The sequence below is a fragment of the Dermacentor andersoni genome, chromosome 5 (genome assembly GCF_023375885.2).
Source record: "Dermacentor andersoni chromosome 5, qqDerAnde1_hic_scaffold, whole genome shotgun sequence".
NCBI lineage: Eukaryota > Metazoa > Arthropoda > Arachnida > Ixodida > Ixodidae > Dermacentor > Dermacentor andersoni.
The window spans coordinates 930,699-945,959 of NC_092818.1; the positions used below are offsets into that span (position 1 = coordinate 930,699).

At 46.9% G+C, this 15,261-nt stretch overlaps 1 protein-coding gene across 1 annotated transcript in view; it reads left to right on the plus strand.

The window, feature by feature from the left end:
- Window positions 1-13,402, plus strand: part of spab (space blanket) — a 326,364-nt gene extending 312,962 nt beyond the window's left edge. Inside the window, exon 5 of the mRNA XM_050177348.2 lies at window positions 11,302-13,402. Within this exon, the coding sequence (XP_050033305.1) occupies window positions 11,302-11,445 (144 nt within the window). The 3' untranslated portion in view covers window positions 11,446-13,402. The remainder of the gene's footprint in view (window positions 1-11,301) is intronic.
- The last annotated feature ends 1,859 nt before the right edge of the window (window positions 13,403-15,261 follow it).

Genomic DNA, 15,261 nt, shown 5'->3' on the forward strand with positions numbered 1-15,261 from the left:
TGACGCCAACATTATGAAAATTGCTTCTCAGGCAGGAGTGAGGGTGTGCGCAATGTCTTAATAAGACTGAGCGGGTTGTGCAAAATAGTCAACAGGGCGGATACTGTCGCACGTAAAAGTTGCTATAAGAGTCATGTTCGCGGCTTCATTGATTATACAACGCAGCTCGTCTATAATATCCCGCTTGATTGTAAACGTTGTTATATGGGGCAAACGGGGAGGTGCTATAATGATCGCCTGCGTGAGCATGACGCTTCAGTAAAAGGAAACCCGTACAGACATCTGGCTACCCACTGCAACACGTGTGGTCAATTGCAACCCGATCTTTAAGAAGTGCGAAATAATCGGCAGATATAGTGAAAAGTGCGCTCGAGAAATCTTTGAGGCCTTTTGCACATTGACGAGTGGCGACGCATGCGTCAGTTCTGCGTTCCTCACGCTATTAACAAAAGCAGTGGATTATCTCCGCGGCTAATGCTTACGCCTCTTTTTCTGTGCTTATGATGCCTTCAATGATGTCTTTATATGCAGATTCTACTAGTAAAGCATTTGGTTGCTAGTAAGCGCTCTGTCCTGTGCTGTTTACTCGCTCGTCCTGTGTCACGCGGTTTCTCTTTTTATTCTAAACATTCTCTCTTGACGACCAAGAGTTCGGAAGTCTCAACAGAAACGTTCTGTCGCAGCAACAGGAGTTCTGTAGTCGCAACAACTTCCTATCGCGACAGCGATTCTGACGTTACGACAGAAATTCTGACGTCGCAACATATTCTGTCGCGACGACCAAGAGTTCGGAAGTCGCAACACAAACGTTCTGTCGGGACAACAAAGATATAAAGTCACAACAACAACTTTTATCGCGATAGCGCTTCTGGCGTTAAAAAAGGAATTGTCTGTCGCGACAACAGACACTTTCTGTCGTGGCGTTAGAAGTACGCCACTTTCTATCGCAACGACATAAGCTCTGACGTCGCAATAGAATCACTTTCCGTCACGACGCTGTAAAATTGTATGTGAGTTCCACATCTGTGGTGTGCACTGTAATTTTCTTTTGGGCGATATTCAAAGGTGCGTTCTCTGAGTCCGGCAATGTTGATAGCACTAACACCGGTATTAATGTCGATGCGGCCAATTTCCGTATTTTTTCGTCACGGCGAGGCACAGTCAAACGCCTTATAGTCTTCCTAAAGATCGGCCGCTTTTCGAAATTATGGCATTTGCAACAACCACTGCGTATCCATTCTGTTTTATTTTGTAAGATGTGACACAAAGGCCTGTGGACCTGCACGTACTGTTAAGCTGGTACATTAGTTAATTTTCCAGAAATATTGCATAAGCTTTTGCCAAGTGGCAAAGAAGTTTTGGATTGTTCCACAAAGTTGCGTGGGCACCTATATCACTCGGGAGTTAGTATTCTGGCACAAGCTCTGCCATGATAAACCAGTACGCTGCCTAAAAAAAAGCATCTCTTCACGAATATTTATGCAGCTAGCTATTTAGCGCTGAACACGAATTATAGGCGTGCTCAAAAGTGTAAAGAGCGAGACGCAGCTGCCGAAATTAGCAGTAACAACTTTAACAGTGCCCCCAGTCACTGTTGTCATTTCTCAATTTCTTAACTGATATAGATATTGTAAAACAAAATCGATGTACTAGCACATCACGGAGCACTTGTCGATGGTAACAACACTTTTGCTCTTCTAGAAAGGTGCCCCTTAAGGTGGCAAAGTAAAAGCCTCTCAACATACAAATGTAAACATCAGCACAGGTCGAGATTCTTACCGTTGACATGGCCAACACGTACAAGAACCACCCCGTTCGGCGTGGTGCAGTGGTAAGATACTGGGTTCTCGATGTCAGGTCGGGAGTTCTTATCCCCGGCTGCAAACTATTTATTGTTGCTAACCTTTTACTTTTTTGCACTAACAAATTTACATAGCCCTAAAGAGGTGTGTGTCAATTTTGAAATTAATATTGATCACGAACTACTGAACGTCAGACTACGGGCAACAGAATGTCCCAAAATACGACAGATTGAAATTTCCTGTTGTGTTTTTCAACTTCGATACTCGGTTGATTTGTGGCACAGGGTTGCTGTCCTTGAGGAATCTTTGTGCCGTGGCTTTGGTTCCGCTCAGCTTCGGAGAAAGTTAAGCGATATTTTTCATCATTGCAGAGCGGCACTTTCCCTGCAGCAGAAACTTAGTTGCCTAAGTTGGCGTCAGCGGCCTTCATTGAAGAGCGGCAGACACCTACTGGTACTCAACCAGTGACCCAAATTGGCATCAGAGAGCTTTATTGGAGACAAGCGAGTAGCGAGTCGCACATACCTAATACTATAAGTCGGCGTCAAACAGTTTCTTCGAGCATGGCACTCAGTCCCGCATAACCCATGTCGGCGTGAAAGAAGTTTGTTGACGAGCGGCATGTAGAAATTGGTACATACTTTGTGATGGTTGGTTTCGAGCCCTGTTACCTCAGTACAGCAGACTTGACCCTTCTACTAGGTGCTACCCAGTCACCCAGGTAAACCCAAAGATGGTTAGATACAAGCATACATATATACACACATACGTACACCTTCAGGGTATTTCTTGCAGGGCAAAGCGTCTCCTTGCAATCTCCAATTACCCCCGTCTTGCGCGAGCAGTGCCTACAACTTTTCAAATTTCACCACGTTACATAGTTTTATGCCCTCCTCGACTGCACTTCACTTCCCTGGGCGCCCATTCTGTAACTCTAATCGTCCATCGGCTATTTTGCCTACTGAATACATGGCCTACCCAGCTAAATTTTTTCTCCTAATGTCAACTAGAATATCGGCTATATCCGTTTGCTCTCTGATCCACAGCGATCTCTTCCTTAAAAAAAGTTATGGGTTTTTACGTGCCAAAACCACTTTCTGATTATGAGGCACGCCGTAGTGGGGGACTCCGGAAATTTGGACCACCTGGGGATCTTTAACGTGCACCTAAATCTAAGTACACGGGTGTTTTCGCATTTCGCCCCCATTGAAATGCGGCCGCCGTGGCCGGGATTCGATCCCGCGACCTCGTGCTCAGCAGCCTAACACCATAGCCACTGAGCAACCACGGCGGGTGTCCCGATCTCTTCCTGTCTCTCAACGTTGCAACTAACATTTTTTGTTGCATCGCTCGCTGCGCGGTCCTTGTTCTCAAGCTTCTTTGTCAACCTACAAGTTCCTGGCCCGTATGTTAGGACCGGCAGAATGCAATGATTGCAGACTTTTCAACGACAGTGATAAGCTCCTAGTCAAAATTTCGTAATACCTGCCTTATGCAGTCGAACGCATTTTTATTCTGTTAATTATCTTCACATGATTAGAGTCCCCTACAAATAACTGACCTAGATAAACGTACGTAGGTACACCGAACAAACATAGAAACATAGTTGGCCGCTGGAAAGGGCCAGAATAGCATAAGAATGCTAATGCACTACAAAAGAAATATAAGCAGAACCCATCTCACCATGACTGTCGACGGTACTGTGTTTAGCATTTTATCAATATGGCGACACAACGTATTGCTACTGTCGAAATGTCATGTATGAGGCATGTGCTGCATCGGGCCTCATGTTTTGCGCATCCCTGAAGACGCCGACGAGAAGCCTGAGCATGACGTCCGAAATGCATGGCGCGCCGGTGCGCGCGAACGCTTCGAAACGCGTCGTGCCGCAGCCGGGCTTCCTTTTTGCGATTCTTCCCGAACAGGCTGCGCCATCTAGTAGCGCTACCAAAAAATTCGCACGTGGTTTCCGAGACGAGAAGCGTGGCACGCCAGTGCGTGCTACACAGCATGACGAAGAATCCTAAACGCCATGCTGTGTAGATCAAGCAGTGCACTGACAAGGACAATGCCGAGACACACAAGAATGCACTGTTGTGTTATGACAGGCGAGTTCTTATGACAGACGCGTTCTGCGCACTTGTGTGCGCTCGTGTCTGCTGGCGGTACGCATGCTTGCGTGCTTATATATGACCCCCGCCCCTCCTGCCCCCAGCACTGCTGTGCTCGTGGTTCATTCTTCTCGTTACGGCCTAGCTTGCCAAATAAACAGTTTGAATGATCGTGTCAGTTTTCAGAACACGGTTAAATGCAGAATCCAGCGTGCGTCGCGGGTTGCCTGGAAATGGCAGCGCTTGGAACGTTCGGCCAGTTTGCCGAGGACGGCGACGAGGACTTTGTATCCTACGTGGAAAAGTTCGAGCACTTCCTAAAGGCCTCCGAGGTGAGCGACAACCTAAATGTGCCTATTGTGAGCATTATTCATGCACTACTCCACTAACACAGCGCCTTATTTGACGTTCACTCCAAGCTTCTGGGCCGCACTTACATCGCAGTACATCACGTCGAAACAGAAGGCAGTTCGATTTTACGCCGCCCGTATCGCGTGTCTTCTGCAGAATGGAAAATCATTGCGGATAGCATTGATGACATGCTCAAAAGAGACATCATTTGGCCATCAGCCAGCCCTTGGTCGTCTCCTGTTGTGTTGGTTCGCAAGAAAGACGCCCTTGTACGATTTTGCGTTGATTATCGAGCTCTGAATAAGATCACGCGCAAAGACGTACATCCGATGCCAAGAATCGACGATGCCATTGACTCCCTCCAGGGTGCAGAATATTTCTCTAGTCTAGACCTCAGATCCGGGTACTCGAAAATCGCCATGCACGAAGCGGACAAGGACAAGACAGCCTTTGCAACACCAGACGGACTTTACGAGTTAAACGTCAAGCCCTTGAGTTCATGTAATGCTCCTAAAACATTTGAGCGCATGATCGACCCAGTTTGACGCGGCTTTAAGTGGAAGACCTGTCTGTCGTATTTAGATGAGTTTTTACATGACCTGTCTCTGTTATTTGGATTATTTTTTCTACGACTTTTTGTCAGCACCTTGAGCGTTTGGACGAAGTTTTCACATGCATTTCCAACGCTAGACTCCAACTCAACACAAAGAAATGCCATTTTGACAAAGAACATGATAGTATTGGGTCACCATCAGTAAAGATGGCGTTCGACCACATCCCGACAAGGTTGCTGCCATGCTTCGCTTCCCTCGCCCTGAAAATCAAAAACAACTAAGTTTATTGGGCCTGGCATCCTACTTTCGCCGGTTCATCCGTCACTGCTGCCATGGCGTCGCCGCTGCACAAGTTGCTCACATCGGGCACTGCTTTCCCTTGGACAGACGACTGTGAACTTTCTTTCCAACCGTCAGTTAAGCATTAACCACCGACCCTGTCCTCTGTCACTTCAATGAGAACGTACCAACTTGTTTGCACACCGACGCTCGTGGCCATGGGATCGGTGCTGTCCTTCTACAGCGTGATACCACCTCACGAGAGAGAGCTGTTGCCTATGCCAGTCGCGCATTACCGGCTGTGGAAAACTACTCGATCACAGAGCAGGAATGCCTCGCAGTAGTTTGGGCCATACAAAAAGCTCGACCATATCTTTATGGACGCCACTTCACGGTCATAACCGACCACCACGCCTTATGCTGGTTGTCGTCAATCAAAAATTTGTCTGGACGCCTTGGTCGCTTGGTGGTCTGCTTAGAAGAGTACGATTTCGACGTTGTCTACAAGTCAGGGGAAAAAGCATCATGATGCTGACGCTCTCCCTCGCAGCCCCCTGCCACTACTATCTTCGAGTACATCTCCTCATTGCTCGACACTTGATAATGATACTAAGTCGCCACTCCCGTTATTACCTCTAGTGGTTACTGGCACATTATCTTCCAATCGCGTCCCTCAGCTCGCCTCGCGTCAACGTTTTGATCCCTACTACAAGAGCTTTATCCAACGCCTGTGCGGAACTACTTCTGCACCAAGCAAGATTGCGTCGCCAGCTGCGACTATTTAAGCTCGAAAACGATGTGCTGCACCGCCACATTTACAATTCTGACGGACACTGCTGGGTACCTGTTCTTCCACATTCGCTGCCCACAGAAGCTTAGTACTTCAACTATTTCACAAGGACCCATCTGCTGGCCATTTGGGTTTCCACAAAACATACCAACGCGTTAGGAGCAGTTTCGTTTGGCCAGGCGTGTCTACCTTTGTGGCCAAGTACGTCGCTTCTTGAGTCCAGTGTCAACGGCGGAAACGACCGACTTCCCCTTCTGCTGGGCTTTTAAGCCCATCCCATGTCCCGAGATACCCTTTGCCATCGTTGGGATAGACCTAGTTGGCCCTCACATAACGCCGGCATGTCACCGATGGATCCTGACAGCTGTTGACCAGCTTACACGTTACGCAGATACCGCTCCTCTGCACTCTAGCTCGGCCTCAGACGTTGCCACCTTCTTTCTGGATGCCATTGTGCTGCCTCATAGTGCACCTCGTGTGCTGTTAACTGACCGCGACAAGACTTTCATGTCAACAATGATTGAAGAAGTACTCGGAGCTTATGGCACAGTTCATAAGACGACATCCGCATATCACCCTCAAACGAATGGCTTAACAGATCGATTTCATCGCACACTAACAGGTATGTTATCAATGTATATCGGGCCAAACCAGGGCAACTGGGACAAACTTTTACATTTGTGACGTTTGCTCACAACACCTCTATCCAATGAACTGCCGGGTACTCACCTTTCTACCTAATTTACGGCCGTTCACCGACATTCACCATCGACGCCGTTTTCTTCAATGCCCCAGCTAACACGTCTGCCAGTATACCCGAACAGTTCGTCTCGAGACTTGAGGAATGCCGTCAACGTGCTCCCTTCAACACAGAAGTCAATCAGCTAGATCGCAAGCGACGTTATGACATCGTTCTCATCGTGACGTCTCTTTTCGTCCTGGAGAGGAAGTGCTCCTTTGGACGCCCACTCGTACACCCGATTTGTGTGACAAGTTTCAATCCCGCTTAATGAGAGCAGCATTCCGGGCAAGTTGGTAATCCATTACTTAAATGCGCTTGGTGTGTCGTCTTCTCTCACGTCCGTGTCGTTTTTTTTTTTTTGTCGCGCAATATCATTTAAGCAATCCCGCTTCCTTAGGCCCTACATTATTAATGAACAAACATGCCCGGTGAACTATCGCGTTACTCCCGTAGACATTTCTTCGGAACATCGTTGTTGTGGTTTGGAGATCGTGCACGTTTCGCGGCTCAAACGATTCGTTCGGCGTTTCCCTCATCGCTAACGCGCGACCTGGCCGGCCGCTTGCGCGCGCGGCAAGATTAGTGTGAGCATTATTCATGCTCTACATATTGCGAAGACATACCCGATGCACACATTGCCAGGAGTCATGCAGAGCAGACTTGCAACACCTCATTTGGAGCTGTGCAGCTTTTTCACAAGGGAGATCCAACATTCAGCATTTACTACACGGAGACATTAGAACACTAGGAATTGCAATACAAGCTAACCCTGAAACTCAGAAAGCTATTGCGACATATGGCAGACAAAGTGGCCTGTTTCGAGTAGTGTAGAAGGGGTCGATCAGCCCATGTGAGAGCGGCGGAACTGAACCTGCACCTGAGCCTGCATAAAGCGGAAGATCCAAGACTGAGATGAAGATGTGCTTCAGCCAACAGTCTGGGAACCCACATTTCCTTCCCTCCTTATCCCCATCGGCGGCCTAGAGCCGTCCCCTTCCTTAAAATAAAGACTTTATTCATTCATTCATATTTTCATCTGTACATACTCATCATCACCGTTTCGGGGCCTGGTGGTGGGGCTCTCACTCGGGAGAATAAAGAAGAGGTTGGCCGCCTACACCTTGTGTTACACTATGTTTATCACGGCAATAGCGGTGAAAACCTATCGGACATTGAAAAGGCTCGGGGGGTCAGAAAAGCCTCAAAAGCAAGACGAGCTAAAGTACTGAGGGCGCATTGCGCTCCAAACCAATGAGTTATCGATAAATTTAAGTTTAATACCAGTTTCCAGCATTTTCCATAGAGCTGAGGCATTAAGCGGCTTCATGCGACTTTGAAACTTACCTTGACGACGCACTTCGGGACGGTTTCGCAGCCGGGCTGCGTGACAGAGCAAAGTGAGCGGAGTTGCTAAGGAAGGGAACTTTAACGTTCACAAGTGAATGCGACATTGCAAAAAGCATGGCACGCAAAAGAAGCCCAGAGTTTGAAGCCAGCTATGGTCAATCAGTCAACGAAGTTGGCCGAAAACCGCATAGTGGGAAATGTGCAGAAGCGAAAAACCGACATGCTTGTACGCCACGACAAGTAGTGAAGGCGCGACACTTGTCAGGATGCGTCTGGTTTGGGCTTGCCCATGACCAGTAAGTCTGCAAGTTCGGCAAGTACCCCTGCCCTCTTTGCAAGCTACCGACACTTAGCGAAAATGTGGAAGGCTAGGTCTAAGGGCACTATGAATGCAGTGAATGAAGACAGTGGTAATTAACTGGTGTTACCAATGTTTGTGCGCTGAACGCTCAGGACATTACGAAATATGTCTTCGAATGGTACAGAGGGACGTTCTCATGCAGGTAGACACAAGAGTGTCTGTTTCAATTATGCCAGAAAGGCTGCAAAAGAGTCACTCGCCCAGCTTACCTTTAGAGCCCTGCCATTTGAAGTCGTCAAAGTAGAGCAGTCCTCAGCTCGCATTTACGAGAAAGCTCATCGTTCTAGTGGAACACAAAGGTCAGCACCAAGAGCTTCAATTAGTGGTTGTTAAAACGCGTGAGGTGCAGCGGTGGCGTAGAGGTAGAGCATTCGCCTCGCGTGCAAGAGGACCGTGGTTCGGATCCCGATGCCGCGCAATTTTCCACCGAATGAAAAGAAAATTCGCATGTTGGTAAAATTGCATAAACAGGCCTGGAGTGTGGCCTGATCCCGGTGACCAGAACCGGTAACGTACTCCCTCACCAGAGCAGGATTGGCCATCCTGGTGCATGACTTGGCCACAACACCCTATATGAATACAACAATTACAATAAAGAAAGGCAACAGGCAGGGACATACGATCTCTCCAATGCTATTCACAGCGTGTTTACGGGAGGTATTCAGAGACCTGGATTGGGAGGAATTGGGGATAAGAGTTAATGGAGTATACCTTAGTAACTTGCAATTCGCTGATGATATTGCCTTGCTTAGTAACTCAGGCGACCAATTGCAATGCATGCTCACTGACCTGGAGAGGCAAATCCGGAGGGTGGGGCTAAAAATTAATCTGCAGAAAACTAAAACAATGTTTAACAGTCTCGGAAGAGAACAGCAGTTTACGATTGGTAGCGAGGCACTGGAAGTGGTAAGGGAATACATCTACTTAGGACAGGTAGTGACTGCGGATCCGGATCATGAGGCTGAAATGATCAGAAGAATAAGAATAGGCTGGGGCGCGTTTGGCAGGCATTCTCAGATGATGAACAGCAGGTTGCCATTATCCCTCAAGAGAAAAGTGTATAACAGCTGTGTCTTACCAGTACTCCCGTACGGGGAAGACACCTGGAGGCTTACGAAAAGGGTTTTACTTAAATTGAGGACGACGCAACGAGCTATGGAAAAAAGAATGATGGGTGTAACGGTAAGGGATAAGAGAATAACAGAATGGGGGAGGGAACAAACGCGAGTTAGTGACATCTTAGTTGAAATCAAGAAAAAGAAATGGGCATGGGCAGGGCATATAATGAAGAGGGAAGGTAACCGATGGTCATTAAGGGTTACGGACTGGATTCCAAGGGAAGTGAAGCGTAGCAGGGGGCGGCAGAAAGTTAGGTGGGCGGATGAGATTAAGAAGTTTGCAGGGACAACACGGCCACAGTTAGTACATGACTGGGGTAGTTTAAGAAGTATGGGAGAGGCCTTTGCCCTGCAGTGGGCGTAACCAGGCTGATGATGATGATGATGAAACTTTCTCGCATGTGAGAGGGAACATCACCCGTGTGACACATGCCGTGAAACGGTTTTCGCGCTGCATTGTGCAAGCGTGGTTCCCTGCCCTGCCTCGATAAATGCGCGACCCGAAAGCTTGCAAGGAGCAGAAAACACTAAACTTACTCCCTGCTTGGCTGCAACATTTTTGGTGTTGTGGCTCACTTTATGCACATACGGCATGACTTCGAGTTTCCTACGTTCCGTTGCCAGGTGCCGGCTTCGCACGTTCTTTCTTAAGCTTCTGAAGCAACGATTCAGCCACCATTTTCAAGAGGGGCTGTCTGAACCCTGTGGCTTGCGAAGATTGGAATTGTATTTCGAAGCTACTTTTAATAGCGTGGTGACAGGTTTTTTCGTGTGCATTGAGAAAACAATTCATTGCCTTCAGCGTAAAAAGCTTTTTCTTTCCTTCACTGAAGCGATGGCGGCAACCGTAGGCTCCAGTCCTACCATTTCATTCCGCTCATTCAAACTTGTAAAACGCGCATTGTGCTTCAATAATTCTGTGACGGAGTCACGTGACCACAAAGTGGAAGCCAGTTTCAGAGATCGGGCCAAGCGCCTGGCAGATTCTGGTTACCCGATGCGTATGCTCACCTCAGTCGCGGAAGGCTTAAGCAGGAAGTGTAAAAAACTCATCGAATGGAAGCAGTGCCACTGCTGGAGCTAGGAAAGTTGCTGTGGTACCATACATTCATTGCATTTCACATAATCTGAGAAGAATAGCGACAAAATCGGGGGTGGACATGGTTTTCTCTGCACCTGAGTGTCTACAGAAGCTATGCAAACAGGTTAACACAGAGGCTGACAAAAGGCACGCATGTTCTACTCAACATCGCAAACAATTTGTAACCTGCACTCATAACGTTGTCGATGCCATTCCACTTTCGTGCTAAAGAACGTATGTTGATCAAACCGGCAGCTGCATCATTGAGAGATTAAAAGAGCATTGATATAACATCACTAGAGTAATCTCGGGTCATTTGGGTACTCATTGCCGAGATTGTTCCTGCTAACCCATGTTTGAAAGTACTACCATTCTGTATAGGGCTCAAAGCAGGATGACAAGGGAGATTGTGGAAGCCTGCGAAATTCCAAAATTACAGGAAAGGTCCGTGAGCAAGTCTTCAGTGTCGCTGTCTGAAAAGGAGATACAGTTCTTCGGTTTATTTTTGTAACAATTGCAGTATGTGTTTTCACCATGCCTTGCACACGTGTATGGTTCATCGATATGCAACACTGAATGTTCTTTTTTTTCTGGTACGCTTGTTTTTGCTCGCACGGTATATACACATCGATGCGGGCGAAAATAAAATTTATAGTTGAAAGTGAAGCGCTGTCTCTGTGTGTCTGTTTCTTTCTACGTCCTCGTTCAGTCGCGCTTATAGACTCTATGATAGTTTCTTTGCAACTTGCATCTTCTTTTCCTCAGGTGTGCTATTACTTCACGGACCCCAAGAGCTGCATTGGCAGTGTAGCCGCAGCGCCTATGATGGACTTCTACTCACCGAGCTACAGGCCTTACAAGTCCATGAGTTTCTTCCACAACCCGTTGTTCAAGGCTCGGATGGGCTAGACCAGGCTGGTGCCGATGTCTTCTCGCAGCCGTAACCCTAGCGTAGGCAACCCACCCACTCAGTCCGTGTCCGGACTGCCGAAAGCCATGGGGCTGCTACGATCATTTTGGCATAAGCGACGCTCACAGTAGGCCCTTCATTTACTTATGCCAGTGTTTGTTTTGATTTCCGCCTACTAAGGATATCATCAGCTTCCTACGTCATTGAACAAATTATGTTTCGTGAGAGAAATCTACTCGCACGTATCTTTCTTTACTAAGAATGACGTTGATGCGGCGGTAAACATATTTTTGTTCCCCTTGCAAAGATATTTGTGGCCGGTGGTTTCCAGCACAGAAAGTAACTATTTAATAGGTTCGTTTCTCAGTAAAGGAAATTGCATACAATGATGAGTGAGCTCGTCATAGCTTATGAGCAATAACTAATACGAGCAGGCCTAAGGTGCCTACAAATATGGTTTCTCGCATTTGGGCTTGTTTTCTTCATTGCAAACAGCTAACAAGAGTAGGGAAGGCGGGAGTAACGCACGAGTCGCTATTATAGTTCCTAAATAATGTCAGAAACATTCTACGTTGTGCGAATAAGGAATACCGGGTAGAAATATGTCGGTAATATGTGTGGTGTTAATAACAGAATGATGAGCCAACCTTGCGCGTCAGCCGAGCATGCGTAGATTAATGATCCGCTTACATGAAATCGACTACGTTTGAGAGCTAACAAGCGACACAGTGCGCAATGTTAGTGCTATCACTGGGCAGCAGTTAGGTTGTTGAGTAGTAATCAACAAATATTAGTGCTTCTCGATGTCTCTCTGTGAAGAAGTGAACAATCATATTTAATACAGCCGCTGCGTGGCAAACTCGCATCGCTAAGGCGAGCAGAGGCTGGGCCCGCCATTAGTGCTATAAGCGCTTGATTGCTGTTGTCAGTATTTGGAAACGGTCCTTTTGAACGATGTTAACTCTCATAAGTCAGGCCTAAATAGAGTAACTAAAGCATTGCCTTTGTTGTGCTGAAGCACTCAAGGACAATGGTTGTGTTTCGGCTAAACATTGGCTCTCCTCGCGTGCTCTATAAATACATGTGCGCCTGCTTTCATTCTTAGTACAGCGAGTTGTGCTTCATCTAGGACTAAATCTGGCAGAAGAACAGCTATGAGAGTGGCCGCGCACGCCTGGCTGACGAAAACCTTGAGAAGCGGCAAAAGTAGCCTCGTTGTTGCAGCTCGTATTAGCGCATACGATGAGGCGCTTTAGCCAGCTACTACAATTATTTGGCTCTTCATGCAGCACCTTTGCTTCATATAGATATCGCTTAATTTTATGGCTGTTCGAATGCCTTTTTTATTGAGAGCAATCTTTAAGGAACCTGTTGAAAATTGTGCAATCGGTTAGACTTTGGCATTTATTTTCGTTCTGATGTCAACTTCTAGTGGATAGCAAAATGAACAGTAATGCGTCAAGATAAGTATTGCAAATAGTTGTCATCATGGTTATCCTCTAAGTAACGAAAGAATTCGTGGCTAAATTTTGTCACGTCGTAGTCACTTAACACTATAGAAAGCAATTTCCGCTTACGCTTAGCACTTTTCGCCTTAAAAGGCCAAATATCACTTTTTGATTTACATTGAAATCATTGCTGTAGGTCCCTCCATATTCCTGTAGTGCTTTCAAGAGGCAATCACGATCTGGAGGCAAAGCGCTTCGTCTCGGCCACACTTCCTAGTGCCACAATAAAACTCCCGCATCGTACAAGTTTTTCTTGCGGCGTACAATCTCTCAGCATTTCATGTGGTGCGGATGGGAAGACGCAGCATGCATTTTTGCCATGCAAGGTGCATTAGACAATCATATCTCACTTCAATGTGCCCTGAAGTGTGACTTACACTCATGTGCCCTGAAATTGTTGTCAATATTTCACTAAAGTAGCATGTTGAAATAAAGCCCATTCGCTTCAGTGTTGTCTCTCTATGCTTCTAGTTACCCCGTGTTCACTTTCCCACGCTACACAATGCACTGTTCCCTGACTGCTCCTCCGGAAATGTTAAAAGCAAGAATAAGCCCGTTGCAAGGACATCCTTTGTTTCACAGTCCGGTACTGGATATCGCAGTGAGCGCGCATATAATTTAAAAATTCGCGGAAAGAGTTTTACATGATGTGATTACTAAATCTTTTTATGTCTTCGTTGGAGAATGTCTAAGAAGAACATGGCGTCCCTACAGTTTGCAAAACAACAGTGATCGATCGTTTCAGCATGTGGACACAAACGCCACTTTCTCGGCCACGGCAAGACCCTTTTCTCTAACAAGGTTTCGACAGGAAGTGTTGCACAAGGTAACTCAAAGAAAAAAATTATTGATCCCTGGAAGAATTAATATTCGGCGGGCACGCTTAAGTAGAACTAGGTAATCGCATTACGAATAAGACACGCGATAAGGGAACAGAAAACAATGTGTCTATTAGTGCAGCAATATTCCTTTGCGGGAGGCAGTGAAAATATAATCCTTACTAAAACGAGTCTTTCTACGCCACTAAGCTACGACTAAGCTACGACTAAGCTACGCCACGCCGACACACATTTGTAACCGAGTAATTCACCATGTGAACATCCAGATGCAGTTTCAATTGGTGCTCACATGTCGCCCACAGGCATTGTAGAGGTGCTTCCTCCCCGCAACGAGCATCTAGGCCTCTAGCAGACAGAAAAATGGTCTTGTTTGTATATAACAGTGTGCCGTTAATTTTGAAAAACACTGAATTTCCTTTACGATAGGTATGTTAACATGGAAAAAAAAATATTTGATCAAACGCCAACACGGGACGCTGTACGGGCTATTATTTTCGATTATGATAGCCATGTCTAGTCATTCGCGCCAGGGAAATGCAGCAACATCTTAGTTCAGCAATGCTTTACTATCTACACGTATGTTCAATCACATCTCACTGTCAGAGAAGCATCGGTGAGTGCGGCTGGCAGCCTTCGGTGACATCGTATATACTACACTTTCGACGCGTCATATCGGCGCTTAAAGCTTCTTATGTGGTTTCTGCAGACATACACAAAAAAAATGGTTTAGTTGAGAACACAGAGGCTGAAGCTGAACTACAGATAGATATTTCCTTGTCAGACTACTTTATTCCCAAGCCAAGGCATCGCGTTTACATGGACTCAACCGGCGTGTTAAGCATAACATTTGGTGGAAGCAAACAATCTCACCCAAGTAGCCTGGCGACCAATAAATTTTCTGTATTTGAGAAATGCATAAGGATTTCTACACATACCCAAGGAGAAAACTGTCCGTCCGTCCTGTAAGACGACCGCTTTCAAGATGGCGGCCGCACCGGCGAGCGAATTCACCTTCGTGCTGCCTTCAACGTGAGCTACGCGGCGAGAACACACAGCACGCGAAGCTTTCACCACTCGCCGCACTGCACCACACCACAGGTGGCGTATCCGAAGTGTGGGCCTCTTCACTGCGAGATAAGCGGCACTTCACTGGATGTGCGCGCGCCGGCTCGTTTTACTCCGGCTCGCACGGAGAGAGCGTAAATGCGCCATCACACGACAGCTATTGACCCTTGTCGCGAAGCCATTTGCTCTAGAGAAACGAGATTGCGCTTTCGGCAGCGCGCCATACGTTGCATCAGCGAAAGCGCACGAATACGAAACCATCACCTTCCCTGCTTCTGTGCGATCAGCCAACAGAAATGCAAGTGTGTTTTCGCTAACACGTGTGCTGCAGTCGAGCTGCAAAATATAGAGCGGTGCAGCGAAGACGGGTGCAGCAGTTGGCTGCAAAAATTGTAGATGGCAT